This window comes from Struthio camelus, chromosome 15 (genome assembly GCF_040807025.1).
Source record: "Struthio camelus isolate bStrCam1 chromosome 15, bStrCam1.hap1, whole genome shotgun sequence".
NCBI classification, from domain to species: Eukaryota; Metazoa; Chordata; class Aves; order Struthioniformes; family Struthionidae; genus Struthio; species Struthio camelus.
This window is the reverse complement of record NC_090956.1, coordinates 17,481,953-17,509,938: the sequence shown is the minus strand read 5'-3', so window position 1 is coordinate 17,509,938 and position 27,986 is coordinate 17,481,953. Positions and strand designations below refer to the sequence as shown.

Genomic DNA, 27,986 nt, shown 5'->3' with positions numbered 1-27,986 from the left:
TGAACCCTCCCTGGCCTCATCCTTCACAAACTCAGAAGGGGGCAGAGGCAGAAGCAGAGTTAGCACTTAGACTCAGAGCGCCTTGCTCTGGGTCTGACCTGGCAGAAATGTTATTGCACCATCCTAGCAGAAGGCAAGAGTGGGAACCTGTCACTGCAGTCACGCAGTAAAAAGCTGCCTGGGAAATGGCCCCGTGTCCCCAGTTGTGATGTGCTCAGGGAACATCAGAACCATTCCTACAGCTAAGGGGTCAGAGGATAGACAAGACACAGTTGTCTTGTCCCATTTTAGTACTGTTAATTTGAGACTGAGAACACCCACGTGGTTTCCTTCTCTGCATGTCCCAGCCCTCAGCCAAGGGATGAATACGTGCCTCAGCCAGTCCACAGAACTGAAAGCCCCTTCCTTTTAAACCCTGCTCTTTCTTCCAATTCTGCTGCTTCTCGGAGGCCTGGGGAAGGGCTATAGTTCATGGCTGACGGTCCTTTTGGATCTCTGCAGTGAGTGAGTATCAGTGGCCCCAGCGCTGAGTGCACGTGGTACCTCGCTGCCAACGAGTTTCCTTAACCGGAGAATCTCCTGCTTGTACCTGCAACAGGGAAGCAGCAACATCATTCCCCATGTGATCACGACCCTGAGTGATAGCTCACTCACAGGAGCAGTTCAAACACAGGCACCGTCAAGTTAACGCACACCAGCCAGCACCCGGGCACTGAGCCACACCGAGATCTGAGTCCTGACAGATACAAAACCACAGCTCATGCTCACGCGCTGCCCAGCAGAAATACCCTAGTAAACTTTGGGACATGCTGGATTCCTCCCAGTTTTCCCTAGGAAGAGGTGTTTATGAACTATGCCAGGTAACAGCACCAGCAACGAGCCCAGGAGTCTGACCCAGCTTTACTGCTGCGATGACTAGTGAGTTAGGCCAGGCACCTGGCTGGACCACTGCAATGACAGATTTGTTCTGGTTGTACTTGCCCTTCCTTGCCCTAGCAGCTGTTCTCCCCACTTTGGGGCATGATATGCCAGTGAGAGAGGACCTTAAATCAGGGCCTGCTGGAAGGCTTGGGATTTTAAGCCACCTCTTCTCTTCCTTAGCTTCCTTCAAAGGATGGGCTAACGGCAAAGGAGACACGTCCCTTGGCAGGCCAGATGCTGCCCCCTCTGCCATGCAGAAGGACGGATGGCGCCAGCTGCCCTCACAGCTGGATGTACTGTGTGACATGAGCTGTGCTGTGGGAAGGCAGCAGCGATGTCAGGTGCTGACACAGCAGTGGGCATGGCGGTGTCTCTGGCAATTAGCCCTGGAGATAAACTTGGAACACAAAGCAGAGAATATGTGAATGGGGATCCTTCCGTCTCACCTTGCAAGATGCTTATCGATGTATTCCTGCAGCTCTGACACCTGTTCCTCTGCCACGATTGCCCGAGTCAGCAGCTGGCTTCTCTCTGTCTCCAAATCCTCCTGGAGGGGTGAGAAAAGCATGGAGAAAACGGGGAGCTCTGTGAGATGGGAGTGCGGTGGCATGGCTCCTCTCCTGCCCAGCGATACCAAAAAAGAAGCTACCTCATCACCCAGCCCGGACACTGCTTGGCATTAAGCTACTGAACCAGCTAGAAAAGTGATGTGCTTAGAGAAAGGAGCCTGGTGATGATAGCCCAGCTTTCTGCAGGCATGGCCACCTCACGGCATTAGCCAGGTGGACCAAGTAACCACCAGACTGCAAGCAAGAGGGCTAATGCCACCCCAGGACCCATGGTAACCCCTGGCTGCCAAGCTGCTCTTCGCTCCCCTGGAGACCTCACAGGCAATCAGTAGACTGGTTTTCCTATTTGGCACTTGGACACAGAGAGCTTTCACACCTTTCAGCCAGCAGCTTGCTGCAAAGGGAAGTGACCTTCCCATTTAGATAACAACTGTTTGGTTTTCACACAGCGTTTCTGGGCAGTAAGTCACCATCTCACCTAATTGCACAATCCCTGTTTCGCTAAGAGGATCTGAGGAGCAGGTGGGGAAGCGGCTTGACAGAGGTTACCCCCAAGAGCCACAACTGAGCCAGGAGTAGGACTTGTTCCCACTGCAGCACTCCAACCACTCAGCCACATTGTCTCCCTCCTTTTGGCTTTATCTAAACTGTGTTTAACTTTACCCACGTAGAGAAGATGAGAACTTTTCCTCTGGTTGTTGTGGACAGAGGAAGCCATGGCATGGAAGCAGACTGTTAGCAGACTGTTAGCACATCTAGCTTTGCCTACAGCAGAAAGTTGTACCCCTGCTTCATTTCCAAAGCATTTCCCGCCCCCCCCCCCCAGCTTTTCTGTATGTGTATGGCAGTCAGCTGCGTCAAACATCCCAATACCTACCCCTCTCCTAAGCAGCCCTCATTGCTGCGCTTGCTGTCGGACAGCGATCCCCACCTCAGCCAAGCCTGCTCACAGCAAACCTCACCACAGTCTCATGGTTGCTAATGAAAAGAGCTCTCCCTGCTGCTCAGTCCCAGCTCTGGCCACCTATCAGCAGTACAAACATCCTTTTACTCAGGGAAAACCAGACTGGAAAGGTGATCTAGATTCAAACTAGACTTCTGTTGTTTCGACTAGGTTAAAAACAGATCCAATTCATTATACAGATACCTAAACGCTTGTGCTAAAAGAAGGAAGGAGGCAATATAGGCCAGGAAGGAGCAGCCATAAGGGCTAGTCTACTTCTTCTGGTAGCAGTGAAACTACAGTCTCAGCACACTACTGGCCATAGACCTGCTAGAGTCATCTGCTGCACTGAGTCCAAAGCCACAGCAAGACACTGTGGAAAGCCTCAAAGCCCCAGTCTAGAGCAGCACATTGGCCACAGAGAAGCACCTGGCTGGGGCAGCAAATCTTCACAACATGAACAAATGTTAAGTTTGTTTCAGACGAGCTGGGAAAGAAGATCTGTACCTGGGTGGTATGTGCAAACTCCCGGAGCTGCTTCCTGACCTCTGCCCAGCCCTCTTCATCCAGCTTCCTAGGAGAGAGAAGCAGATTTCGATCATGCACAGACATTCAAAGCCAGCTCATCTGCATGTCACGCAGCTCCTTATGGGGGCCGGACACACTCTTGTCCACCAGACCATAAAGCTCAGAGCTCAGAGCCTTTTCTATCCTGATGCCCCGAACGTCTTCAGGGCATGCAGTGCTGTCCCTATGCCCAGGAATGAGAGTCATAGCCCTTCTGCCAACCTGGAATTCCCACTGCGATGGCTGGATTTGTTCCAAGTTCACATCAACATGCATACATCAGAAATGACTCCATGCAGAAAGTGTCATTAACCTGACACTGCAGGATTGAACTTTATGGAAACAGAAAGCAGAGTACGATCAATGCCAAACACTGGCATTTTTTATGTTTCTCAGCACAAACCCGCTCATTCTGAGCACAGAGTGGGATAGGTGAGCTGTCTGTGCAGTCTAACCGTGGGAAAGTTCTTCCTATTCTGTCCTAGTTTGAATAAGCAAAATACAGGTCACATCTGATGTTCAGGGAATTTTGATTGTATGAACTGAGGAATGCATTGTGTTCAAGCTCTGCAGCCTATAGACTGGAGAATGGCTGTGCTGGGACTGCGAGAGTTCCCTCTGGTGGCTGCAATCGCCCAGCCCAAGTACTTGGAAAATCATGGCTGAAACTTCACGGAAGCAGAAGTTAAGAGAACAATAAACAGTGAAAAACACACCTCTGATAAAGAAGAGAATCACAGCAGGTGTTGTAGCTGAAGTACTGTGTTAATACCAGCCTTCATTCCTCTAGTTAGAGCAACAAGGTAACAGCAAGGGTAAAAAACATCAGGATACTGAAAACAAATGCAAGTGTGTGGAGTCTCTTGGCAGCTATAAAAACCTTAACAAGATACATCACTAGCATCCAGGTTCTGGTCTTGGTCTGTAGTGAGTCTGTCAAAATTAATGCATCTGCTCAGAGATTACAGTTATTGTTCGGCATGGAAAATGTGGCAGGGGCTGGTTAGCGCTCAAGCTTTTCTCTGAGATACTCCAGAGCCCAGTGGCTCAGGCACTAACTCCTCAGTGTTGGAATCCAGTTACCAAAATCTCGGAGGTTGTTTTTGCTAGGTTATCACATTTTAAAAGGCAGAAAGATCCCAGCTGAGATTTCTTACACTTTGTTCTCTCTCTCTCTCCATAACTATGGTGGGTAGAGTTTCAACAGAATAATGGAGCAGGGAGAAGGGACTGGTCAAAATGAGCAAATAAATGGTATGTCAGGAAATCAGGGAGGTATCGGTACAGTCTCATCTAAGTGTTCCAGCCCCAGCTTCTGCATTGGGAGGAAGGAGAAACAGGACCTTCCCAACTCGGTGTTGTTTCACTTGCCTTTCTCAGGTTGTGATCCTCCAAAGCACTCAGGCATATGCTTAGTTTCAGCTTTTAAAGAGATCAGTGGGACTAAAAACATGATTAAATCAAACATGTGCTTAAGAGCTTTCTTGGATCAAGGCCCAAATGACCAACTCATTTCACCACAGGAAATGCTGCATTGAGATGACAGCTGGCTTTTCCTCTCAGACGAGTCCCTATCAGCTCTCTTTCTCCCTATTTATTACCTTCTCCAAGTAATGTAGAAGACTTCTTGAACCATAGAGCAAGGAGCCTTCAGAATTACAAATATGCCAAGAAACAGGCAGGACTTACTGCTTGGGGGACAGCCCAGCGCCAGAGGTTTCTTTCGGTCTTTTCTGAAGGCAAAGGAAAAACAGTATTTTCTGTAAGCATCAAACCACTGCAATCTTGCCACAGTCCCTGTCACTTTGAAGAAAGCAGCACAACATATCCTAGCGCTCTTAATAGTCACTAGTGTCCTGACAAGGAAGTGATCTGCAGGACAATCTTAAGGTTTAGCGTCTCCCATCCTCTTCATTTTTAAACAAACGTATCTCATGCAAATCAAGAAACACACTTCCGCCTGGGCAGAATCACTGGAAGGACAGGGATCTGACTGGCATGTTTCTGAGTGTGGTCTCCTGGTCTGTTATTTATTCACGGCAAGGCAAAAACCTTCCAGAACAGCGAGCCTTGCCCTATCTTCCTGTTCTTTTACCAACGCGTGAGTCTACTGGCTTGGCAGCTCTCCCTTAACAGCTGCTACTGCTCAGCCCTCCGAGGGCTCAGTGACCCCAGCCTATGGGGCTGCCCAGACTCCTGGATCTAACATTAACTCACGTCTACACAGCAGAGGTGCAGCAGTGATGGGGCTGCTTGGACAACCTGTCTCTTCCCAGAATCAGAAAGTGAGCAAGCACTACCCATGTGTGCCACAGAGACATAGCAAACACTTAGGGAATGAGTAAGAAAGAGGAGAGATCAGGCTGAATCTATCTGCTTGGGAGATGCTCCCCCACTACCGATGCCTTTTCACTGCCACTGTAAAGCCAGCAGACCAGCCGCTACCTTCTCCTGCAATTCATGCAATTCCATCTCCAGTTTTGCTTTATCCTCCCGCAGCCGGTTTAACTCCTGGGTTGTGTTTGTCAGCAGCTCTGAGTCTGTGATGGAAAAGTGGAACTCAGCAGGGCCAGAGTCCATATCACTGCTGCCCAGGGCCTGGATCTGCTCTCGCTGCATCCTGTAACAAGCCAAAGGGGTCAGTCCCTAGTAGCTTTGGTTAAATAACAAAACTAAGTGCTGCTGCTGCTGCTGGAGGTACCATTTGCTTAGGACCTCCTGGCTTCTGACCAGGAAGAGCCAGCAAGGGATAAGTGGGAGAGCCCAGTAGCATGCACAATATTCTCAGGATGTTTCTGAGGGAAGCTTGTCCTAGAGCTATTTGTGGCTCTTATGCCACAAGCATTTCTTCTGCTTCCCACAGCGCAAGCTGCTGAGAGAACTGTGGAGCAGGGCTGAGAGCACTGCAGGGAAGGGAAGGGTTGTGAGGTAGGAGTTATTTGGGGTACCGCTGCATTTTCACACCATTCAGCATGGAATCAATCTCTCACCAAAAACTGTACATGGGAGAAACATGCACAGAGGAGCTCTGGCCTGTTCCCAGATGCACCTTGATCCCAGAGCAGAGGACCTCACTCCTGGCTTTTCAAGAGTACGAAGGTAAGCTCGGACTTCCAATCTTCTGCTCCACCTGCGAGACCGCTGTTTGCCTCCCTCTCAGCAATGGGGCTGGGTGCTAGTGCTGCAGAGCTCTTGTAGCCAGTCCTCAGCAATAGCTGAAGAGAAAGAGAGGGAGCCTGGTCCCTGGCTCAGGCCTACCTGTAAGCAATTAGCAGGTTTTCATGCTTCTTGACTAAGTTTTTCATGCGTTTCTTGTAGCCACGTGCTGCTCCAGCTAGCTGCTCTTCCCGAGACTTGTGCGAAGCCTTGATATCCTTCAGCATGCTGTCCACAAAGCGTTTCATGTGAGCATGATCAGCTGGGCCTCTGCTAGGCCCCTTCAGGTTGCTGGATTTGCTGTCCATGTAGTCCTTTAAACATAAAGAGAAGGAAATTGAGACCATCAAGTTGTTCCCTAAGACGTTTAACCCATTTCCCACAGGGAAGGTCCAGGAGTATTTGCGATAACAGCACATAGAATAGGGCATATCTTCCATTTCTGAAGTGCAGGAAAGGCTAATTAACTTCCTTCAGGCTCCTTCAAGGCAGAGAAGGCAGCTGTGCTACATCAGTGACCAGTCTAGGGAAATACAAGTCAGCCTTAGGAATTACCATCTCTAGTCCTTTATTCTTTCCACTGTGCCCTGCTCTCTTGTCCATTAGCTAGGAGATATTTCGACATTGCTCTGTTAGAAATGGAACTATTCTTACTAGCAAAAATTCCTTTGCTTAGTCTCCTGATCCATCATCACACTGCGTTCTCTGGTACTGTCCTTCTCCCTAAATAGCAGGCCTTGCCAAAAACTGCTTACTGCTACCTGGGGCGGATAGAGAGAGACCTCTTTCCAGCCACTGCTGAATATAATCGGGTATCAGGGCCTGAACCTGTCTGAAACTCTGGCTTTGCGCCGAGTCCTCAGCATGCTCTGTAGGCCCCACGGCACTCTGTCAAAGGTGCTTGTTCCTATAGTGAGGCCCAGGCACTCGCGTTACACGGTTCTGTAATCGATCACGGAGGCTGGCAAAGCTTCCTCCAGGGACAGAGTCACCATGGAGTCAGCACACCGAGGCGGTAACAAAGCCAGCAGTGGCATCGTCTGGCCCGCTGAGGGAAGTTGTCAGGGCAATGGAGATTAGAAGCCAACTGGAAGGCAGCCACAATAAATAAGAGGATCTTTCAATTCAAGTAATTTGAACAAGAAAGAAAGTCCCAGCAGCAACCTACAGCCCGTTTGGTGTGGCCATACAGCAAATCTGGGCTAGGAGCGGGGCTGGCATCTCCTCCCCCGGGGCTAAGCTGAAGGCACACCCAGGCCTCCCAGAGCCTGACTGAGAGACCCCTTCCAACTGCAAGCACAGCTTCCCAAGCCCCTCTGCTGCTCTGCTCTGCAGCCCAGAAAGGAGGGAAACAGCAGCAGCCCGCAAGAAGCAGGCAGCCCTGCACCAACGGGAGAGACGTCTCCAGGCAAGGAGAGCCCCTGGGGCCGGGGGTACCCACCGCCAAGTCCTTGATGTACTGTGTGAGCCGGAAGCGATACTCCTCGTTCAGCTCCTTCAGCCTGAGCTGGAGCCGGGAGTTCTCTGCCTCCACCTCTTGGAGCTGGCTCTGGGAGGTGAGCAGCACCTAGGCACAGAGGACACACTCACTGCAGCCCTCACCTGCCAGCCAAGCGGGGAGCACTAACAGCTTCAAGAAGAAAGAGAAGGGGACTTCATTTCCAGATACTCAATTCCACTAGAGCAGAGAGGTTAGGAAGGGCCTGGGTTTTCACAGGAGTCCTCTGGAAATGTTTACAGTCCATCTTCTTCTGCTACCCAGTCATTTGCAATTCTCCCCAAGTGATTTCACCAAGCCTTTCTTTTCACCATCAGTGAGCAAAATTCCTCCCACCAGCTGTGGCAAGGAGCATGTCCCACTGTGTACTCTGTACATCTAGAGGAGCAACCTGCATAGGGAGGAGCAGCTTGGTAGGACAATCTCTCTGGAGAGAGAGACTTATCGGAGTACCTCCAGGACTAGACATCCACTGCTATCTCCAGGAAATCACATGCATTGCACTTAGGTTCTCTACCACAGGAGGAGTGGATGAGAGCAGGGACAGTCCCAGAGCCTGGATTGGAGCCGGGGAGTGGAAGAGAGCCTGCCCTTACTGCTGACTGCTCCGCCAGTTTGTGCTGGGTGTCACGGATTGCTCTCTTCGCCTCCTGCAGCTCCTTCCCCATTGTGATCCTAAGCATACAGGAAGAAGGTGTGTTATGTTAAATCCCTGAACTGCTCTATAAGCCAGCACAGACAGCTTTGAGAAGACAATCACTACTGAATGACAGAAATATCTAAGCAGCAGCTGCCAGCCACCATCGGATACGTGCTAACCAGAGACCACAGAACTCTTGCAACTGAAGGTAAACGTCCTCCCCACTGAGAGGGCACTTCTGTACAGCCCCTGCTGGGTCAGCCTTTGCCATGACACTAACCCCATTCCAGCCTGTTTATGGAAGAAGAGCTGTAGAGATAAGGTCTAGGACTTGGGAGACTCAGGCTTCATCTCTGGGACACATTCCCCATGCATACCATTAAAGGCGGATCTCTCAAAGGTGCACAGGCCATTCAGATACCTAAACACTACTGACTTTTAAGCAGATCCCTAACTCTCTTGAGGTCCTTGAAAACATCAGTCTGCTTCCAAGCCTCATTTCTTCTAAGGATGAACAGTCATTTCCCACCCTCTACCTCCCCACCAAAGGGATGCTTCCTCCACTTGTGTTCACAAGGATCAGATTCTGCAGCAGAGCTCCATAAATGCCCAGCCAGACAACAGAAGGACATGTCCTCAAACGCTCACACTCTCTCCTCCAGCTTCTGCTGCTGCAAATCATAGGTTTTCTTCATCTTTTCAAGCTCCACTTTTATGTGATCTTGGTTTCCAAGCAACTGAGAGACAAATGAACAGGAAGGTGAGACAGATGGCCAAACTAAACAGAGGGATTCTTGAACAGGGGAAAAGTGAGGAGATCCTCCAACTGAGCAGAAGTCCAGTTGCTAAGTGAAATACAGGGGAAAGGAGGGGTTTAACTGGGAGTGATCAATACTCTGTAAGACACTAGAAGCAGTGTTTGATCTGGAGAGAGCACATGGTGCACAGGTGTCACTCCACCAAGGGAGATTCTCACTCTGGGAATCTTCTCAGAGATTCTCGCTTCTTCTTGGGAAGGAGGCTTCTTCCCAGGAGAAGCTGTGAGTAACTTGTGGTGGAACCCAAGCTGATATCACACAGACTGCACATGGGAACAAGGCAGGAAACATCTCTCTGCTCTCTTTTGGGTGCTTTATCACCACTATAGTTTTCAAATAATGGCACATTCCCCATATTCTGTGCTGCTCTCCAAGCAGCCTCAGAACCAGCCAGGATCACTGCTGTACCCTACCAAATACTTTACTGGAGCACCCCTCAAGACATTTGGCCAGGGTGTCTCCTGACACTGCAGCTCTGCTCACTCCCCCTATTCCTTGGTGCCCTCTTCCCCTATTTCCACTGATCCTATGATTCTTCTAGCTTGCAAGAAGAAAAAAAGCAAGTCTCCAAGCACTGCAGAGCCCCACCACCGGGCCTTCCTCCCTCTAAGCTGGACATTCTCTTTGCAGACATGGACGTGTTGCATTTTAGACTCCTGCCTCTATTCACCCAGTGGCACTGACTGAGGGAACTCTGTCTCAGCTTTTGTCTGCCCAAGAGCTGGCGTCATTTTAGTCTAATTTCTTCACTGCACAGCTTCGAAAAAGAAAATAAAGGCAACAGATCATCCAAAAAATTCAAGCTAGTACAAGGCGCTGCCTGCCACATTCTGAATAAATACCCGCCTCAGCCTCCCAAGGGATCCAGCAGCCCCCACACACTCACATTTCTCTCCAGCTTTCGCTGCTCGTGCTCAGGGGCAGCTACATCTTCTGGCTGTTTTTAATAAGAGACAGAAGGAGGCACCTATTAGATCCCTGTTCTCCAAAGAGCTCAGACCGGTGACAGGGGCAGAGAGATCCTTACCTTCACCTTTCGAGCAGAGAGACGGTGGACCATTGCACGCACTCTTTCCAGCTCAGCAGAGGATTCGTCGTCCCTGGCGTGGGAGTGGTAGCGGTTGTCCTGTGAATGGGGAAGGTTGCTCCTGGCATTGGCCAGGTTGAGCAGTTCTAAGCTGAGCTCTTCATTCTTCATGACCTGCCAGGTCAAGCAAGAAGGAAAGAGCTTCTGAAATCCTGCCCCTCCAGCTCCGCATGCTGTTTGTTCAGCACATACCCACTGCTCTTGGTGCGTACACAAAGCAGGCACTCACATCCCCTCCCGAAAGCAAGTTTTATTTTTAGTTCTCTCTCATATGTCCAAAGATATCAGTGGATTTTCTAATTCTCATGGAAATGCAGGACAGGTATCATTGCCAGGCATCAGCTATAGAATGCAGGATTATTCATTCACAGGTAACCCTACTGCCTTGGCCCGTCTTGCTCTCACACTCACATTCAGATACAGATCCTTGTGCCAGTGCACCCCAATGCCAGTCCAGTCCTGGGCACAGCTCTGCCAACACCTCTCTGTCCTGACCTACTGCCTCCCTCATTACTCTATTTCTGTACTCCTCACACAGCTTTCCGGCACTTTTGGGCATGTCTTTTCCTGAACAATGGCTTCGAACAGCGCCGGACTACATAATGTAACAGAGAATGGACAAATATCCATCCATCTAGGCTGACGCCACCCAGCTAATTCCAGTTTTGTTTGAATGCATACCTCCAGAAGCAGACAGCCCACAGTACCGGGCAGTGTAGGCAGCGAGATTCAAAGCAGTGCTGGTATGAAGTGACACATTTCCAAAAGATAAAGAGTATCTGAATGAGAAAGGCTCTGTTACAGGTGATCTGGAAGGAACACTGGGGGAATTCATGTCTCACGGGAGGGTTTCTATGTAGATAACAAAGCTTTGATGGGGTTTATGACTGGGGACAAGCTTGAGTAATTGTTACCATGGCAGTGAATCGGGAGGATGGGAGGCAGAGGTCATCTGAGTCATCCCTGTAGAGAGGAGCTTATCAAAAGATAGCACAGGGTGGGCTGAGGGAGTGAGAAGAGGAGAAAAGAGACTGACAAAGAGGTGAGATATACAGCTGTGAAAACTGACAGCTACGCAGAGACAGGCTGCTTGTTCTCTAACTGAAAACGATCCATCTGCAGCTGTCAGAGCTGACAATTTGATCAGAGGGGGTCACACAGGAGCAGAAGTACCAGCTTTTTTGGCTAGCAAAAGAAAGAGGCAGTCCCAGGTCTGTGATGGGCTTCTCTGCCTCCCATGTGCTCTAAACCCTGGCCCTCCTCCAGGGAAAACCCCTGCATGGAACTGGTTCATAGCCATTTGGGTTCCCTCGGATGGCCTCACTTTGCATCGCCCGATACAAACTGTGTAAGCCCGCTGAACAAAAGAGGAGGAGGAAATGGAGAGTTGAGAAAAGGTCAGAGTCTTGAAAAGGAAGAATTTACAGCAAGTTAGAAAACAGGCACAAAGTGACTGACTGGCATCTTATGGAAGGCACTTCCCCAGGGACAGGAAAGGCCAGCTCAGCCGGTCTCATTTGCCTTGGACAGACACAGAGCGATTTGTGAATCAGGACATACAATGGGGGTTGTAACAATTCAGAGACTCTAACTGTTCCCGTACAAGGGACCATGAATGAGCTTGCAGAGCTGCTTCTGTGCCAAGCAGCCATGACAACATATTGGCAAGGTCACAAGTAGCACTTGTAATTGGGAATGTGTAAAAGGTTCATTGTCTGCTAAGAAGAGCTCTGGGGAAGGGGAGGGGGCAGAACCGCAGGCTGCCATTGCCATTTCCTTTGGGAAAGTCCACACTGGGAAAATAATGAGCAAGAGGCCCATACTGCGACAAGTCCTAACCTGCCAAGTCGCAGTTTCTTTTGCTTCAGGCAGGGATATTCAGTAGTCAGAGCCAAGAAACTGGGGTAAAATCCTGATCCTACCAACTACCGCCAAGGATTTCACCTTTCGCTTCTGATCTCTGCTTCACCACTTTTTCAGGATGTTAGCCAGGCAAATAGCTTAATCCATGCGCTTCACTTTTCTCTCACAGAAAACAGGGAGGTTGATACAGACACTCTAGGATCCATATGAAAACGGTACACTGTTACCACTAACCCATTAAAATCATCATTTACAGATGTCAGCAAGCTGAAAATCCAATTTTTGACTAACATACTGCATCCCCTTGGGGACGAGAAGTAACTAAGATTACTAAACGCTGTGAAATCCCTGTGCGAAGCTGGCGGCACTGTGTCTCAGCAGCTCGCTGCACGCATCCTGCCTCGTGCTCCCGCAGGATAAGGTAAGGATGGGGGTGTGTGGGGGGGTTCACAACCCTGCAAGCAGCTGAGCTTGCCTCCTCCTAAGAAATTACCACCACTCAGCTTACAGGAGACAAATGACGGTCTGCGTGCGTGTGCTCTTCACGCATCCCAGCTGCAAGGTGTAACACATTAGCTGAGACCGGTTTTTCAATTTCTAACTGGAGCAGGCAAAGAGCACGTACATCATTTGGTGTCGCAGTCGCGCTAAGAGGGGTGACTTCACAGGAGTCACTAACTCATCTCCAACTGGATGTTCATGACCTCACATATTGCTCTAACTGATCCCTGCAGAAGGATGTTCACCATAAAAAGAGACTGGACAGGTAGCAGGGAGGCAAGGAGGGGCACGGACACACACGCTTGGTGTGGCTTTGTCAGCCACGGGGCGACGTTCAGCTGCAGCACTGCTTAAACCGGCGTACCTGGTCCCAGCCCCGCATCCTTCCATCACAGCCCTGCACAGGGCCAGCACAGCAGGCAGTGAGACTGCACAGTAAACCAGGCCATGAAGCCGATAAAGCTGAAATATCCACCAAGGAAAGGAGGGAAGAGTGTGTCAGTCCCCAAATCCATTTTGAAAAGGAAGTGAGCAAGAAGGTGGGGGAAGGAGGGAGGAGAGGAAGGTCTATTAAAATAGCTATTCATGCTAAAGAAATACATGAACTTGGGTCTGAAAGACGTTAGTTAATAATCACTACGCTAACAGTCACCAGGAAATTCACTACATTTTAAGGGACAATCAGTGATTTGCTTATGTTCTGTCTTTTTATAAATTAGTCAGCTTCAAAACTCTCAATCCCTTCTCGTCACCACATGCAGCGAGTGACTACAAAACAGTTCACATGCAGCCTAGGAAAACTATGCAGAAAAAAGGAAAACAAAGCACGCTGGAAGTCAAGAAGGACCTGAAATACATGCACTCCTAACAGACCTGCAGGGAACTCCTCATTACTGCCAGCGATGGGGATCCGGGATAATGTGAAAACAGCAAGACTCTGACAACAAGGTATCCAGAGCAGCATGTAACACAATCAGTGTGGACCTGGCCCTTTCTCTGAGCATGGGCTCAGCACCATCCCTGCTGGACCACAGCAGGTTCTGCAAGCCAGTGTGACACACTACTTGAAATCCTTGGGCCCAGAAAGCAAGAACAGCCATGTTCAAGCTAGGCTGTGTCCCAACTAATAAACCTTACTGGACCTGAGCTGGCTCTGCGACTTGGTTAACCAACCCAAAGACAATTAATTGAGTTGTCTGTAGATCCTCCATAGGCCGTCTCACCTCCTGGTCAAGTTCCTTGCCTAGTGCCAGATAATTGCTTTTCAAAATGATGTACTCATCTGCCAGCTCCTTCCGATTGGTCTCCACTGCGTGCAGACGTGCCTGCAAGGCATCCCGCTCCCCTGCGACTTTCTCACTGGAGACCTCCAGCTCCAGCACACGGTTCTCCAGGGACAGGATCTGCAGTGGGGAGGCAGCAGATTTAAGCTATGTGACAGGGACCAGCAGCAATTGCTAGGCACTTATTTGGTCAGACTGGTTCTTGCACACTACGACTCAAAGAGATGAATTTCACGTGAGTTTCATGGGCCCTGGGGCAATGGGGGAACTCACTCACTACTCTAGCTAAAGCTACAAGATCACTGCAAGCAACAAACAAAGCAAAGATGGACGTGTAACTAAACTGCAGTGCTGGGTAAAGGTATCTGACAGAGACGGGCTACTTTAACCTTCACATACCATATTTTTCAGTTCAAAGTTCTCTGTCTCATACTGCTCCCTCATTTTGTTTGTCTCAATCTGGAGATCCACAAGGTCTCTGGAAATCTAGGAGGGAGAGAGAAAGGACATTATAAAGACCATGGACTGCTTCTGAGGCCAACATACTGTTTCAACAGGTCACACAGGGAACTGAAACCCAGAGACACAAGTACTGAAAGGACCCACAGCTGCACCTTTTACCTGAACACTAGCAAAAGAGGAACACTGCAGAAAGCCGGGGACAGCTTCCGACAAGGCCGACTTTTGCCACTGAAGCACGATGCCCCTCAGACACACCAAATAAAAAGGCAAGTACAGAATCCTCAAAGAGGAAAAACTAAACAGAAACATCCCTGCGGTCCTGGTCTATGCCAGAAGGAAGAAGTGTGGGAAGCTGGCGAGACAGCTGTCAGTCCTACTAGTCGAAACACCTACAGGAGAGTCTGGGCTGTAGGGAACACACACCCCGTTGGAGAGAGGCACTGACATTTCTCACTAGATTTTCCACTGCAGAGCTATTGAGCTCATAAGGCTTCATAGCTCAGTTCTCTCCAGCTCCCTAAGTGCCTGTGTTACCTTCAGTTTTTCCTCTTCACTGAAGACCAGTCTGGCTGACAAATCTGTTTTGGAGCCAGCCAGCTTCCCCATCCTCTCCTGCATGTCTCCAAGCTTTGTGTACAGCCTCTCATCCCGATCTTGCAACTGCACCTAGAAACACAGAACAGCTCCAGCAGCTGGTGCCAGCAAGCACAGATCTTCTCTCCCTGCCTTGCTATTTTCCCATCACAGTGCGGAAGGTAAGAGCAGAGCACATCCAGTAACAAAATGCTGCTTTTCACAGCTTTAACAGATTGTAGATGAGGTTGTCAGCTCCCGTTTTCCCTCTGTAATTAGGATTTCATTCTCAGAGTGCTGGTTCACCGACCAGGGAAGGGGCTGCAGACCTTCATACTTACATTTTCATTAGCAAGATGCTGCGCTTGCTCTGTCAGAGCACTTATGCTCTCGTTCCCTGTAGCACTTCCAAAATCCATGTGTTTGTTGGCTCAGTGCTTGGAAGCCAGGATCTTTGCAGGATATTGGGCAGGCTGTGACCAAAGAGCAAAGGAAGGGTCTAAGGATCTCTGTGACAGCCAGCAACTTTTCCTTCTGGGAAAGGAACACAAGGAACGTTGCTATCAACTTTGGTTGCTAGAGGGTGCGGCATCCACCTTGATCTTAAGGAGGAGCAAATTATTATGCTCACCCCAGGCAATGTTAGAGGAAGAGAAGTGACACTTTTCAGGAGGCATCCATATTCCTAAAATAGCATATAGCAGATACTTTAAACAAGAAGCTTAACACCCCTAGTGAAGTAATATGCTTCCCCCCCCCCCCCACCCCGGGAAGCACTAATGCATTTATATTTTACATAGTCTACGCTTCAAATCCATGCTACAGGAATGGCCTCAGTCTCTGTTGCAGGGATCTTCAGAGAATTTCAGATCTGGATTTAAATTTCACAACTCAGGCCTCTCTCCCATGAACCAGACCAATGGGGCCAAGATTGTCCAGTAGCATCTAATATTGACTTGCTCTCATGCAATTTTATCCTCATCTCTACAGTACTTGTATCTCCTATGTCATCAAGGAAAGACAGTAACACAATTACGAAAGGCCAAATGAGCAACCCAAAGGGTATCAGCATCTTTGAGCTTCGACCAAGCTACAGCTGATGATAGGAAACTTAGCACTTAGCATCAGAGATGCTATACAGAAAAACAAGCAAGTTTTAAAACAAAACATACACTGAAGTGAATTCCTACAAAAGCTAGTTGCATGCCTCCCAGGACATATAAGGGAGTTATCTAAATCGAGCGGTGCCAGCAGTTTTCCAAGGAAGATCTGCTTCCCTTATGGCTCTATCAGTCATCGCCATAGCTGAACTTTGTCTCACTGCAGACTCAGAGGAATTTGTACCAGCTCGTTAGTCAATGCTCACTCACGGTTAGAGGCATGTTGAACTCTCATTAGCCCAGACAGTGCTGGTTTGTGCTGGTCTGTACAATGCTGCTGACACCAACTGGTGACTGTCTGCGCCTGAGCAGGATACTTCCCACGTGTGTACAAAACGGGAACTACTGAACAGAGCCTGTGTCATTAGCCCATGAGTGCTAGAGACAAAATGGATAATGCTGGGAAAACTTGGTGAACGACAATCATGGGGCAAAAGGGATGCCAGGTCTTATTCTCACGTCAGCCTGTTTTCTCTGCTGCTTCTGCTGAGCATATGAGTTTAGGTAAGAATCTGTCTCTTACAGAAAAAAAGCTTTGATGATACAATGTTCAAAAAGAAGGCAGCTTTGAATAACTCCTTAGTACCTGTTGAAGCCAAAACTACAGAAGAGGGAAAGAGGGGGCTATCCTGAGACAAGCTCTGCGCAGAGCAGAGCGTACAACACTTCGGGGTGGATTTCACAAACGGACATGGAAGAGAGATCTAGTGGCAGAGCTTTCGGGGGGCTCAGGGAAGGATGACTTAATGAAACAGGCGATTACATCTTATTTTTCTGCAGAACTTAATAGCCCTTAAGTAATTTTATTAAGGTAATGAAAGCGCTGATGAGAATTCGCAGTGTCTTCACACCCACTGCCTAGCAGGAAGCCAAATTCACACACCGCCCACAGGCACTGGGATATTCAGAGGTCTCCGGCGGGTGCCCTGGTGCGCTAATGAGACGCTCCGAAGCTCTGCTCCCCAGACACACGCTGTCTCATGCCTGTCCTCCGTCCCAGCCCTGCCCTCCCAGGACGGTCAGTCCCCGGCGCGGAGGGAGGCACAGGCGGACTGGCTCAGGCGCTGGTGCTCAAGGGACAACCCCTCCCCTGCTCCCACTGCTGGGCAGCTCGACAGACACCCGCTCGTCCGGGAGCAGCTCCTCCAGGTCCCGAGGAGCCCAGGGCATGAGGCCAAGCAGGACGCTCCGCAGGACGTCAGCAAAGTGAGCAACTCCACCGTGCTACAGCCTACGTGCGGGGGTGCTTGCGTGCACCTGGGTGTCTTTGATTTTGCTCTACGTCACAGAAACACAAGAACAATTTAAAACACTGGAAATGGCAGGTGTTAGGCAAACAGGACTATCAAATTCTTAGAACAACTGAGGTATTTTAATTGAGCTTCTAGTAACCCTATGAAACTTCCTCTGTAAGCTGGGAAACTCAATTCTTCTTACTTTCCCTGTAACTCACTTCTTTGCAGATGCATAACCTAGCAAATGCAATGCTGAGAAGCCACACGAGAACATATATAAGTTATGCAGCAAAACCACCATCGTGCCAGGTACTGCACCAACACCAGACAAAACAACAATCCCTTTTCTCTTGGTCCGGAAACACAAAGCACATCGTGTCCTGGCGTCTGCCACAAAGCGCAGATCAGGCGAGGATGACAATTCAGTACGTCATTGCAGCCAAAGGCCTCCATCACCCCTCACGGGCAAAAATAAAAACGTCTATTTCCCGTTAATCCCCCACTCAAGAGCTAAAGCGCCACTTCTGCGCCGAGTTTTTCTTTCACTCGTCCTTCTTCCCGTCGAGGACGCTTCCAGGCCGGCAGGAGCCACAACAGCCCCGTCCCGGCTGCGCCACGCGCAAACGGCCCCGGGGCTCCCGAGGCCCAGGCCGCCCGGCACGCCCAGCGCCCGAGGCGGCCGGGGGCGCCTCCGCCCCGGCACCAGCCGGGCCACAGCTCGCGCAGCCGACGGCGGCCGGCCCCGGCCCCGGCCCCCCGGCAGCGCGGCCGAACAAGGCCCCGCCGCCGCCTCAGCCCGAACGGGGCGCGGCCGCTTCCGGGCACCGGCCGGGGGGGGGGGGGGAGGAGACGACGGGGCGGCGCGAGGGACACGGGAGCGCGGGGCCGGGGCGGGAGGCGGCAGCGCCCCCTGCCGGGGGGAGGGCGCGCCGGGCCCTGCCCCGTGGGGACCCCCCAGCCTGGGCTCTGTGGGACCCTGGGGCTGGGCCCTGCCCCATGGGCTCTGTGGGACCCTGGGGCCGCGTCCTGCCCTATGGGGACCCCCCCCCAGCCTGGGCTCTGTGGGACCCTGGGGCTGGGCCCTGCCCCATGGGCTCTGTGGGACCCTGGGGCCGCGTCCAGCCCCATGGGCTCTGTGGGACCCTGGGGCCGCGTCCTGCCCTATGGGGACCCCCCCCCCAGCCTGGGCTCTGTGGGACCCTGGGGCTGGGCCCTGCCCCATGGGGACCCCCCAGCCTGGGCTCTGTGGGACCCTGGGGCTGGGCCCTGCCCCATGGGGACCCCCCAGCCTGGGCTCTGTGGGACCCTGGGGCTGGGCCCTGCCCCGTGGGGACCCCCCCAGCCTGGGCTCTGTGGGACCCTGGGGCTGGGCCCTGCCCCACGGGGACCCTCCAGCCTGGGCTCTGTAGGGTCCTGGGGCTGCGTTCTGCCCCATGGGAACCCCCTAGCCTGGGCTCTGTGGGACCCTGGGGCTGGGCCCTGCCCCATGGGGACCCCCTGCCCGGGGTCCTGTAAGGAACCCCCAGCCTGGGCTCTGTGGGGTCCCCATGGGAACCCCCAGCCTGGGGCCCCATAGGGAAACCACAGCCTGGGCTTTGTGGGCCCCTGGGGTCGGGCCCTGCCCCATGGGGACCCCCCACCTGGGGCTGTGTGGGTACCCCCCGCCCCAGGTTGGGGTACTGTGGGGCCAGCCCTGGGTCAAGCCTCGCTCCGTGGTTTCCCCCCCAGGCCCTGGGTGCCTTTTTTCACTTTTAACGCTTTTAAGTTAATTAAGACAATCCTGAGCCATCCTGAAGCAGCGTTGGCCGGGGCAGGGCTGCCGGCCCCACGCGAGGCTCCCGTGCCGGTGCCGCTGCTGCCGTCCTGCAGCGCCCGCGGGTGCCCGGCCGGGCCTTGCGTCCGGCCGCTGCGCGTGACCTCATGGCTGAGCTCACAGAGCACGGCCGCCGCGCGTGACCTCACGGTCACCCCGAGCACCCCGGGGTGCTGCCCGCCGCCAGGCCGCGGCATGGAGGTGACCCGCTACCAGTTCTCCAGGGCCAGCCGCGTCACGCAGGAAAGGTGCGCGGGGCCGGGGCGGCGCGGGGCGCCCGCCTGCCCGCCGCAGCCCTTCCCCGCGCCGGGCCGGGCCGTCGGGGCCTGCCGGCCCGTGGGGTCGCCGGCCCGCTCAGCGCGCTGACCGCCAGGCGCCGGGAAGCGCCACCGCCGGGCACGCGCCGCCGCGGGGCTGTTCCCAGCTCCTTGCGGATGGGCCTCGCTCTCGCACCGCCCGCGGAGCCCATCTTTTCCGGGTTCGGCCGCTGATCTCCCCCATCCGCCTGTGTCGCAGGGTTCTCGCTCACTTCAGTAACGTGCTGCTGGTGCTGGAGGGGACGACGGACTTCCCCGAGGAGCTGCAAGGGACGAAGAGGGGCCTGCTCTACCTGACGCAGTATAAGGTGAGGCTCGTGCGAAACCCACAGCAGCGTTGACGCTGGCAACCTCTCCACGTGTGCTGAAGTATCTCCCCGCTGCATCACCACCGCGGCTGTCCCTGGGGGAGGCTATCAGAAGAAACCAGCCTGTGGCCGGTGCTGAGGATGCTAAGTGGCCATTGCAGGAGCTGTCTGTAGTTGTTTACTAAAGCTTAGTGAATGTAGATATAAAAAAGAAAGTTTTGCAGCTGGATAGACAAGATAGGGATCTCACCAACTCTTCTCCCTTCTTGGCTGGCTGGGTTCCTGCCATTAAAGATAAGCCATTCCCCCAACTGGCAATACTAATCACCAGGGAGCAATGCAACAGCTCCCCTTTGCTCTCTTTTCTTCCCATCCCTACACCACAGAATGTATGGGAACGTGGGGCCCTCAGAGGGACAAGCTGCAAAGAGAAGGTCTCCTCCATCCTGATGAGAGCGTGGCCCGTGAGCAGGCAGAGCTCCTGCTGAAGGTCAGCGCGTGGTATCAGACAGCAGCTGTGGAATCACCATCCCCACCTCCCATTTTTTGATTTCTTTCAACGGTGACAGGGCAGTTTGAATCAGGGATCTAGTAGTCAGTGTGAGCCCTGGAGAAGGGAGCCAAGTGCAGCAGGAGGGCATGATAGTTGGTACCATCCTGAACTGTCTAACTGTGAGGGCACCACCTCCAGTGCTGTTGGCAAGTCCTCTGAGCATTGCCCTCTCCTTCCACAAGCAACCGTACTCACAACACGCATCCTGGAAGATTTCTTTTTCTGTTCCTCTAGATAATATTCCACCACAAGGCCAAGGGCTCTACCACTATTCGATTTCCACTTCAGCTGCTGGGCACCTGTGCGATCGGGGAGGAGCCAAACACCAAGCAGCAGCATATCAAAGGGACCATTAGTATGTGCTGAACCTCTTCACTCTCCGGCCAGACATTGCTGTGGGTCACTGTGTCTCAAAGTTGGCAGATGGTGTGGGTTGGCTTTTGTGACCCCAAAGAGTCCCCAGAAAAGGTGCTCTGACCCTGGGAAGGGCTCATTTACCTCAATCTGATGAAACTTTAAACAGGGAAAGGGGATTTGGATTATTCATCAGAAATAGGCAGGTGGGCCTCCGTTACACTTGCCTATTGCCTTCTTCTGTACGAACAGGGAGGCAAGGCTGGGTTAAATTACTGGGATATTCATACACTTTCAATGAAAATACACCCTCCCAAGTCCTTTGCTACAAATCCTTAAGCTACAGCTCATTCGGGGAGGGTTCCCTCAGCTGCCTAACCCCCAATAGATCATCAAAATCATCTGAAGAACATCTACCTCCACCCCCAATAGATCACTGAAAGTGGGATTCATTTTCCTAACTGCTGTGATAAATCCAGGTGGTTCCCAAGCTTCCTTCATAGTCAAGGAAGACAAAGAGCAGCTTCAGAGGGTGAGTCCTGGCTGTTAGGCAGGAATTTACTCATGCTCTGGAGAGGCATTTTCCTTCAGTGACTGTAAAGGAAGGACTGTAACTTAAGCTGAGACAACACGCAACTAGACATCTAACTGCAGTGAGGGGAACCTTTCAGCAGTAACTTGTTCCAAGGGTGAGCTGGACCCAGGGTCTTGTGCTCCCTGTCCTTCACTGGCTTGTTCCAGGCACGTCCATTCAGGCACATGACAGAAGAAGGCAAAGAAGCTAAGGATGTCCCCTTGCTCCATTGGCAATGTTAACTTGGGATAGGATGAGGTTTAATCGCTTCACAGGCGTTGGCTGGGTGTTGCACTCACACCTCTGGAATGACAGCCAGGGAGAAGCCAGGCAGGGAAGAGCATGGGAGCAGGCAAATCAACAGAGCAGAGAATAATAAAAGTGCAGTCTCTGGCATGAGGAAGGTGTGTGGTCCCTCCACTGACTCCAGCATATTCTCATTCCTGTCTCACCTGCTTAGCCTCCATCCGTGGAGCTTTAATCTTCAAATTCATCTTCTCCTATGGAGCTAGCGCCTGCCTGAGCCTGATCCAAGACCTGCGCTCATCAGGTGAGTTTCCTGATGACCAGACTGTTTCCTTCTGCTCTGTGTCATGTCAGACAGAAGTCAGCTATATAACTAACTTTAAACTATGTCTGACCACATAACTAGTGGCTACAGAGCTGGTTACAAAATACACTAGTAGGAAGCCTATATCCAGTTCTAAAGAGCTTTCAGGAAATGTGGAAAATACCTTTTCTCCCATTATATCTACCCTATTACACAGGCAATCCTGGGGAATCTGGGCGATGCCAAGAAGGCACCCTAATGCACAGGGGGGGCACACACTGCTTTGGGCCTGAGAAGGCAGAGCAGTCAGAGGGTGGAGGGAATAAAAGCACAGATATGTGCAGGGCAATCTGCCAGGCCCTGTGCCCCTGCCACTGGCATGGGGGCCTGGGGTAGGTTTGGCTGTGCTGATCCAGCGGCATCCTGGGCCCATAAGCAGACCCTCTGTGTTAGCTCTCTAAGGAAGACATCTCTTAGCATCAGTTAGACAGGGCAGCTATATCAGAGGGAGATAAGCCTCCTCGCTCTCATTCTTTGCATGACACAGCTGGGCCAGGCCCAGAGAAAGAGAAAACACCCAAGAGCTAACAAGGCACAAGCCAAGCTCAGCACCCATCTCCCCACAGTGCTGTGACTCAGCCGGACCCCTATGCGTGCCACGCACACCTGGAATTCCTCCTGCCTTCCCCACGCTCAGCTGCTGCCCCTATTCTACAGATAGGCTAAGGGCTGGGGAAGAGGTTGCTCTGAAGTTTTGCAGATCTTGTAATACAGAACTCTCCCCACACTTTTTTTGTTTCCCAAGCCCTGCTCGCAGGTTTTTTTCTGAGTGATGCTCACTTTTGGGACAGGTTCTCTCTGCTTTCCGTGTCCCCACAGGCTCCAACACTCCTGCTGAAGGGCTTCCCCATTCTACTCTGGGACCCAACTTTAGAAATTTTAGAAATTTCCCTTCTCTATCTCTGGTGGTAGCCCATGTCACTTTGAGAGTGAGTCATGTCCCAGGAAAGTCATTATCTGTCCTGGTAAAACCAGCCAAGCCAGTGGAGGTGACACAGTTTCCTGTGGGATGTGTAGGACACCAGCAAGGTAATTAACATTCCCAGGAGCAACTGAAACATCAGCCACATTTCTCAGCTCTCTGAACAAACGTGACATTTAACACTCTGTAATTACACCAATGGATGTACAAGGCAGATCTGACACTCGGAAATGGCAATTAGAAACTTTGCTAACAGCTGTTGAAACCTTTTGTTAAGCCTCCAATAGTAGGTCCCTATCTCAAGTAATGCAAGACTTTTCAAGTGAAAAATGATTTAGCATAATAGATAGGGGCTAGGATTAACAGAAGCGTGGGCAGACAGCAAATACCAGTGGGGCGGGGTGGAAGTAAGGAAGGTAAGATGTAAAGTACTTGGGAAAGCCCATTTAAACACGGAGGAATTTCTTAGCTCAAGGATTCATGGTAGTGGCAGCCAGACTAGACGGTCAGCAGCTGTATTGGCAGTTTGGCCTGCATGCCTGACGCAGACATGTTCTCTTAACAAACAAGCCCTCTTCCTGCTAGCAGCAGTTCCCGTCACTTCCCCAGCTTCTCTTGCCTTTTGTGTGGCAGCTTCAGGCAGGCTCATACGTGATTCCCAGGCCGCTTCCCAGTCTGAAAGTATTTGGGAAGGGAAATGTGAAATTCTGTAGTGAGTTGGGACCAGCAGAAAAGCCTCACGCTGGCCTGGGCCTAGCCCCTCTCCACCCAGCTCCTGCCATAGAGTGTGTCCCATTCCCTGCCTTCATCTCCACTGCGGCCTTGCTCCCCGCTCCAGGAGTCAGCTTAGTTCCTGCAGAGCACTTTGAGGTCCCCAGCTCCAGAACACCAGGGTCACTTGTACTAGCTTTTTCTTTTTTTCCTATTTGCTAAAACAGACACACTGCGAGAGGCTGTGAACCTGCAGCAATATCCGACTGCCTCCATCTTCAGCTATGCCCACCCGTCTGCACCCCGTGCTCAGCGTATGCTCCCAATCCTTGGTGCTTTTCTGAGGTGAAAGCCAGATGCCCAAAATGTTGATGCTCAACTCTTTTGGAAGAGGTTGGCAAAGGAGATGAGCAAAGCCTTCCTTTGGAGCTTGGATGAGTCAAGCTAAGGCTTCCTGCTGCCTCCAAAGGGCATTCCCACAGTGAGGAGTGGTTTGGAGGGGGGTGGCTGGGCTGTCCACACCTGGAGCAGTGAGAAGAGTCTCCCCTGGCAGGTCCCTTCAGCATGTTGCCATGCTGGCCACCGCCGTATCCTGGCCCACCAGAGGCACCTCCACCCTATTCTGAAGTGGACTCAGCCAGCCCAAGAGGTAAGTCGGAAGAAAGGCCCTGGGGACCTGCCTCTCCTCTTGCTTTTCACTTTGATGGGGGCAATACTTCTTTCCAGCAAGACCCAAGTCCAAGGCTAACAGCTAAACATGTCAGGGTCCCATCGTCCTGGAGCTCCAGGACTCGTTTTCGCCTGTTTCTAACCTGCTCTCAATTCTTATAGGTCATTGTAAGGGGCACGCAGGCAATGAAACTTTGCAAGAGTTTATAATTCAGTGTGTGGCTCGTTATTTGGAAGGCTTGACTCTGACTCTTTCTGCCCTCCGTGGTTCCCACAGAAGGGTCAGTCCCATCGACTGGAACCATCATAAATCCTGGCTCTCTTTGGACAGAAACTAAGGGGGTTCATAGCCCAGATATCCCATAATCACATGGCGCAAACTGTGTGAGCACAGTAACACGTTTTTGCATTTTTAGCTTAATGTAACCAGCACCAGCACCAGTTTCCCTGACAACAGGAGATGTTATTCTCCAGACATATAAAATATTTGGCAAGATTTTCTAAAAATACTTTCTACTTCAGCTGTAAAAACACCATCCATGTCACATTCCCCCTTCCCCCAAGACTTAGTACAGATTAGCGCTGTGCCTGTTCATAGCTGAAGACGACATACAGAAGTGTGATAGGAGTAGTTAGCTCTGAGTCATTCCTTAAGTGTTGACTTCTTTGTGGCAATTCTTTGGAGAGAGGATGGGGAACAGTGTTAGAAGACTAAGAAGTTGTGATTAGCTAATCTGTGGGTTTGGAGCACTTAATTATTCATCTTTCACTGGTGATGAATTACATTTTCTCAATGATTTGTGTGACAGAGCAGAGCGCCAGGGAGGAGGCCTGAACAGACAAATGTTTCTGTAGGGCCCTACTTTGATTTTGGGCCCAGTTTCCAGAGAATCACAACTCTTTGCCCTGGAAACAGATTCCTTCTTGGCTTCCCAAGAAGGGCCCCTCTTGGGGGGGAAATAGCTTCTCACAGCCACCAAGTCACTAGCATGGCTCTGAGGCTGGGAGAAGGATGACTCAGACCCTGTAGGGTGCCACGTTCAAATACCAGCAGAGGTTTTACCAGCAGGTCAGACAACACAGAGAGCCAACCCTGCCTCGGCCACCTCTAGTCTATGAAAGTGAAGGGCTGCAGATGCTGCACGCACTGGGCTCATGGTATCTTGGTCAGGAGGAGCCTGCAAGCAGGCAGAGCACAGGCTATCAATGCTCTGTCTATCAAGGCTAGCAGGGACCATGGATTCCTACACCCTGGGGAGAGGTGAAGCTCGTTCTGGAGACCAGACCTGTGCTGAACTTACCCCAAAGCAAGCCCAGAGGCCAGCTGGGCAAGAGAGCACAGGCAGGTCTGGGATCTGGCTCTTCGCACTGGCACCTTGCACATCTTCTCCAGGCGTGCACCCTCTCCCACTCCTCCGCATCACAGCGGGAAGCGGCCAAGGAAGGTGCGAGTGGTGACTCCTGTCTCTCTTGTTCACCAGGGAACCCGGTGCACTGTTGCTGCTGCCAGATCCTGAAGAGAGGACAGGAGGACAAACAGAACTGAGGACTCAGCGTGGAAATGTAGAGGCACCGACTCAGCCCCTGCTTTTCCCTCCCCAGCAGGACATTGATCTCGCTGGGAGCCCAGCTGCCCCCTCTCACACTGCCCTGCACATGGACAGCATTTAGCCAGCCTCCCTGGGAGACACCGTCTTGTTCCTGCAGTTACCTGGAGTACCGAATGCAGTGGTGGTCACACACCAGTTGTTACTGCACTGCGGTATCTCCCCAGTGGAGAGAGCTCTGTTGTTTCCCAGGAATACCGTGAACTGAGAGTTCAGAGCTCTTCCCAGCTTTTGGGACTGGCAAAACACTTCCCATCCCCGTTCTCAGCATGAGGACGTGTGCTCTTCTCTTCCCATACTGCGTCCACAGCCCATCTCAATTAATAGCAATTCTGTGGCGATTTCCATGCACTGAATGTAATTTCTCCCCTCTCTAGAGAAGGTTCATTTCAGGGGAAGATTTCCCATTTTTCTAGTCACGCAAATTTATTTTGCACGGGCATGTAAGAAGGTGGTTTCAGGAAGGCACCAATTTGGGCAGTGGCACCGGTGTCGCCGCGCAGCTAGCGCCCGCAGCAGGCACACTGCAGGCACCTGCGGGCTGACTCTCCCCGTGCCTGGACGAAGCAGGGTGGCTGATGCATTTTGTGAGTGACTTTCACCGTCCTTTCTCTTTCCAGGTCACAGGAAGCTGAAGCCACTAATATTTGTGGAATATTAAATCTAGACTGGTTACAGAGCTGTGATGGATTGGGTGTCTTCTCTCCCTGGCTGTTTTCCTCCAGTCATCTCCACTCTGCAATGAAAGAAAAGCCCGTACACAAAATCTTTCCCTGGCTCCCAGGGTGATTACGGGTGCAGAGGGAGATGGGACCAGGTGAAAGCTGCTTGTTGATGTTCTGTACTTTTGAGTGGTACAAGAGACACCCCTGGGAGTACTCCCCCAAATGGGAGCCAGGACAATCCTTGTGCATCGCATCAGCGTCCTGAGCTGTATCATCACGAGCGCAGCCAGCTGGGCGAGGGAAATGATCCTTCCCCTCTGTTCTGCACTTGTAGGACCACACCTGACGCTGTGTCCAGTCTGAGCTCCTCAGGACAAGATAGACAGTGACAAACTGGAGCAAATCCAACAGAGGCCCCCAAGATGGTGAGGGACCTGGAAAACATGATACATGGGCAGAGGCTGAGAGAACTGGGTTTGTTCACCCTGGAGAAGAGAAGGCTCGGGGGATCTTGCTGCTCTCTGCCGCTACCTCGTGGGAGGTGGCAGAGAAAGCAGAGCTGGACTCTTCTTGAAGGTGTGAAGTGTGAGGACAAGAGGCAGCAGGGACAGATTGGAACATGTGAAATTCCCATTAGATAAAAGCAAAAGAAAGTTACTGAAAGGGTGGTCAGACACTGGGAAAGGGACAGGGAATGTCCATCCACGGAGATGTTCAGATCGTCCCTGGACATGGCCCTGAGACACCTGGTATAGGTGGCTAGGCTTTGAGGTAGGATGGACCAGAGACCTCGGAGAGGTCCTGCCAACCTCTGTGATAGTGACAATCACTTGCTGGGAGAGCCAAGTGTTGGGACCTCACCAGCACTTACTTGTCTATGGCTGAGGTGTTTCAGAGCGGGAGCGATGGGTATGCGATGGGAGAAGCTTTCATGCCTGCAGCCAGTAACAAGCAGGATGTGCTTTCCCCTGAGCACCCCACTGCAGCACAGAGGAAGCGGCCAAGCAGCCCTTTGGGGAGGCGGCACAAGTCACCTGCTAGGCAGAGAGCAGGCCGGGGTGTCCTGCCGCGCTCCCTGCACACCAGCAAAAACACCTTCAAACCCACCGAGGGGACTTTCCCAGTAGGGCGAATCTGCTCGAACAGAGCCCCCCGTGCCCATCCTCTCCTCTCCGGCTTCCTCCGCTCGGGCAGTCTGAGCAGCTCGGGACGGAGCCGAGAGCGAGGGATGAGTCCAAATTCAGGTGACTGCCTGATGGCCAATCTTTAGCACTGTAAGGCACTTCTAGACCTGACAGCTGACAACCAGTATATTTAGAGAAAGGCCATAAAAAGCAACAGCAGGAGCTTGAGGTGTAACATCAAGCAGCCTTTCAGATCAGACATAGTCCTTTGGATGCGATTCCTTGCACAGATTTGACAATTAATGACAAATTACTCCCTAAAGCCATTCCAAGAGGTAGTTCTTGTGCTAGTCCTGGAGCCAGAAACGCTGTGTTCCCAAATTAGGCACAAGCTATGTAGTCCAGCTGTTCCTCACACCACACTCCTACCCTGCCTTATGGGACAGCATGGATGGCATAGGGAAATGATTCATAATTGTTGCT

General features: G+C 51.7%; 2 protein-coding genes across 3 annotated transcripts; one reads left to right on the top strand and one right to left on the bottom strand.

Moving 5' to 3' along the window:
• Positions 1-124: 124 nt before the first annotated feature.
• Positions 125-17,513, bottom strand: CCDC78 (coiled-coil domain containing 78). 2 transcript variants are annotated; one of them, XM_009680272.2, is made up of 16 exons: positions 16,054-17,513; positions 15,223-15,415; positions 14,843-14,974; positions 14,246-14,332; positions 13,787-13,966; positions 10,140-10,313; positions 9,999-10,049; positions 8,943-9,031; positions 8,251-8,329; positions 7,598-7,723; positions 6,259-6,470; positions 5,446-5,620; positions 4,690-4,733; positions 2,941-3,007; positions 1,368-1,468; positions 125-589 (listed from the first exon to the last, which is right to left on the bottom strand). In XM_009680272.2, the coding sequence occupies exons 2-16, from the start codon at positions 15,298-15,300 to the stop codon at positions 463-465; spliced, it is 1,722 nt and encodes a 573-aa protein (XP_009678567.2). In that variant the 5' UTR covers positions 15,301-15,415; positions 16,054-17,513; the 3' UTR covers positions 125-462. The 2 variants fall into 2 exon arrangements, 1 of the variants encoding a protein (XP_009678567.2); XR_011134763.1 differs by lacking the exon at positions 16,054-17,513 and adding an exon at positions 2,368-2,514 and having other exon boundaries at positions 572-589; positions 15,223-15,607.
• Positions 17,514-19,284: 1,771 nt separating this feature from the next.
• LOC138061114 (WW domain-binding protein 2-like) lies at positions 19,285-27,630 on the top strand. The gene is made up of 8 exons (XM_068908978.1): positions 19,285-19,290; positions 19,463-19,714; positions 20,502-20,622; positions 21,656-21,745; positions 23,666-23,752; positions 23,992-24,087; positions 25,589-25,670; positions 26,335-27,630. Exons 1-7 carry the CDS (start codon positions 19,285-19,287, stop codon positions 25,651-25,653), a joined length of 717 nt encoding a protein of 238 aa, XP_068765079.1. The 3' UTR covers positions 25,654-25,670; positions 26,335-27,630.
• Positions 27,631-27,986: the final 356 nt, after the last annotated feature.

Coding starts and splice junctions, on each gene's coding strand:
- CCDC78 (XM_009680272.2), bottom strand. CDS start 15,300: ATGGATTTTGGAAGTGCTACAGGGAACGAGAGCATAAGTGCTCTGACA. Junction 14,975..15,222: donor AGCATCTTGCTAATGAAAAT/GTAAGTATGAAG, acceptor CTGTGTTTCTAG/GTGCAGTTGCAAGATCGGGA. Junction 5,621..6,258: donor AACCTGCTAATTGCTTACAG/GTAGGCCTGAGC, acceptor GGCTTGTTACAG/GATGCAGCGAGAGCAGATCC.
- LOC138061114 (XM_068908978.1), top strand. Junction 19,715..20,501: donor TCTACCTGACGCAGTATAAG/GTGAGGCTCGTG, acceptor CTGTTCCTCTAG/ATAATATTCCACCACAAGGC. Junction 20,623..21,655: donor GCATATCAAAGGGACCATTA/GTATGTGCTGAA, acceptor TCACCTGCTTAG/CCTCCATCCGTGGAGCTTTA.